We start from the raw sequence: 2,500 nt of genomic DNA, 5'->3' as shown, positions 1-2,500 counted from the left end.
TTATTGATATTTATTTCTTTATTCTATGAATTTTTCAATAAAATATTTTCATAGATTATTTTATAAAATAGAAATTAATAGATTTTTCTATATTTCTTTATACTATAAATTTTATAATGATTAGTTATAATAATTATGATAATAATAAGTATGATCATCTTAATTATTATTGATATTATCATTATTATTTTCATGATTATCTAAAAGAAATATGATCATCCTCATCATCAATGGTGCTATTCATATTATCATTATTATTTCAATAGGATTACTATTATTATTACTCCTATTTCTATTAAATTATCAATTGTTATCATCCTTCTTCTTATTATTGTTATTTTGATGGTGATCCTGTTCTTGTTCTCCTACATGCTTTTGTTGGTGGTGTTGTTGCGAGGTCTTTGTCAGTGATGACAAAGACAATGATGATAATGGAGAAAGTAATGGCAACAAAAGCAACAACAATAATGATGATTATCATAGTAATATATATATATTTTTTTTTGATAAATGATTATCAAACGTTCTTTTTCATTAAAATATTCCTTCTTATAATCATACGCATTTTTTTTCCTTTTCATTTCTATGCCTTTTCCTAATTGTTATTTTCAGTTACTTTCTTATTATTTGCAATTTTATTAATATTCAAAATATTCATACTATTCCTTGCCCTTATCCTTATCACCTTATTCATTCCTAAAAACTAGTCTCATTTTCACTCGCATTCACCTTCTTACTGTCATTCTCACTCACTCACATTCACATTGTCATTCTCACTCATTCACCTTCTCATGTTTATTCTCACTCTCATTCACCTTCGCATTGTCATCCTCACTTCCCTTCTCACACTCATTACTCACAAACAGACGTCTAACACAAGCATCTTCCTCCCTCAGGTGGGACTCCCTTACACCTTGCTTCCTTGAACGGCCATGGTGCTGTTGCAGAGACGCTCCTCGAGAAGGGCGGAGAAGTGAACGCCAAGACTTTGATTGGTAAGGCGATTGGAAAGCGAGTGACTTCTTAAAGGCGCCAGAAGAATTGTTTTTTTTTCTAATCTTTGTTATTATGGAATTTTATAACAAATTATTGTTATAATTTGATTAGGGAATCTTTATCATCTTTTATCATTAATTTTATTGATATTTATTTCTTTATTCTATGAATTTTTCAATAAAATATTTTCATAGATTATTCTATAAAATAGAAATAAATAAATTTTTCTGCTTCTTTATAATATAAATGTTATAATAATTAGTTATAACAATTCTGATAATAATAAGTATGATGATTTCAATTATTATTGATAATATCATTATTATTTCATGATTATCTAAAAGAAATATGATCATCCTCATCATTGATCATAATCATCATCAATGGTGCTATTCATATTATCATTATTATTTCAATAGGATTACTATTATTATTACTCCTATTTCTATTAAATTATCAATTGTTATCATCCTTCTTCTTCTCATTATTGTTATTTTGATGGTGATCCTGTTCTTGTTCTCCTACATGCTTTGTTGGTGGTGTTGTTGCGAGGTCTTTGTCAGTGATGACAAAGACAATGATGATAATGGAGAAAGTAATGGCAACAAAAGTAACAACAATAATGATGATAATAATTGTCATTCTCACTCACATTCACCTTCGCATTGTCATCCTCACTTCCCTTCTACAGTGAGAAGGTGAATGTGAGTGAAAATGACAATGAAAAGGTGAATGTGAGTGAGAATAACAATGAGAAGGTGGATGTGAGTAAGAATGAAAATGAGAAGGTGAATAAGCGTGAGAATGACAATGAGAAGGAGAATGTGAGTGAGAATGACACTTTCCTTTACTCACAAACACACGTCTAACAGAAGCATCTTCCTCCCTCAGGTGAGACACCCTTACACTGGGCTTCCGAGAACGGCCATTATACTGTTGCGGAGACGCTCCTTGAGAAGGGCGGAGAAGTGAACGCCAAGACTAAGGATGGTAACGATTGGGAAGCGAGTGACTTCATAAAGGCACCAGAAGAATTTTGCTTTTGTTTCTTTTCTCTTTTTTGTCTTCATGGAAATTTATAACAATTATTATTCAGATCTAATAAGGATACCTCTATCATCAGCTTTTCTTATTTCTTCATCATTCATTATTCTTTTCTATTTATCCATTCCTTATGTTTTAGTTGTTTATTTGAGTTATTTGTAAATGTTACTTATTCATTATCATTTATCATATGAATTTCAATGTTATGCTTAATACTATCATAAAAATATTCATTTTTATTATCATTTATTACAATTACATTTATATTATTATTTCAAGAATTTTCTTTTGTAATAGTCACTTTTCATCATTCATCTTTTTTCTTCCTCTTTTACTCTTTTCATTATTGATATAATTTTCATTTTTATTTCAATTTTTTTCTATATGATTTTATACATATCATTCCTATTATTATTATTATTATTATTATTATTATTGTTATAGTTAAAAATATTATTAT

General features: G+C 28.3%; 3 protein-coding genes across 7 annotated transcripts in view; 2 read left to right on the top strand and 1 right to left on the bottom strand.

Moving 5' to 3' along the window:
* LOC122246354 (uncharacterized) overlaps positions 1 to 2,500 on the bottom strand; it is a 1,434,769-nt gene that overhangs the window by 69,114 nt on the left and 1,363,155 nt on the right. The window lies entirely within an intron of this gene.
* LOC122263496 (uncharacterized) overlaps positions 1 to 2,500 on the top strand; it is a 1,386,165-nt gene that overhangs the window by 292,173 nt on the left and 1,091,492 nt on the right. The gene's annotated exons all lie outside the window — the stretch shown is intronic.
* LOC122247265 (uncharacterized) overlaps positions 1 to 2,500 on the top strand; it is a 44,819-nt gene that overhangs the window by 40,387 nt on the left and 1,932 nt on the right. For 4 of the 5 annotated variants that reach the window (XM_086535327.1, XM_086535324.1, XM_086535325.1 and 1 more), the window contains 2 exons: positions 897 to 995; positions 1,888 to 2,500. The exon at positions 1,888 to 2,500 is cut by the window's right edge and continues 1,932 nt beyond it. In XM_086535327.1, coding sequence (XP_086391453.1) covers positions 897 to 995; positions 1,888 to 2,078 — 290 coding nt within the window. In that variant the 3' untranslated portion in view covers positions 2,079 to 2,500. The remainder of the gene's footprint in view (positions 1 to 896; positions 996 to 1,887) is intronic. The other variant, XM_086535326.1, reaches the window with a different exon arrangement.

The sequence above is a fragment of the Penaeus japonicus genome, unplaced genomic scaffold (assembly GCF_977035675.1).
Source record: "Penaeus japonicus unplaced genomic scaffold, GWHDUDI00000001_assembly GWHDUDI00000043, whole genome shotgun sequence".
Taxonomy (NCBI): domain Eukaryota; kingdom Metazoa; phylum Arthropoda; class Malacostraca; order Decapoda; family Penaeidae; genus Penaeus; species Penaeus japonicus.
Note: the sequence above shows the minus strand (reverse complement) of the source record. Positions and strands in the feature narration are given on the sequence as shown.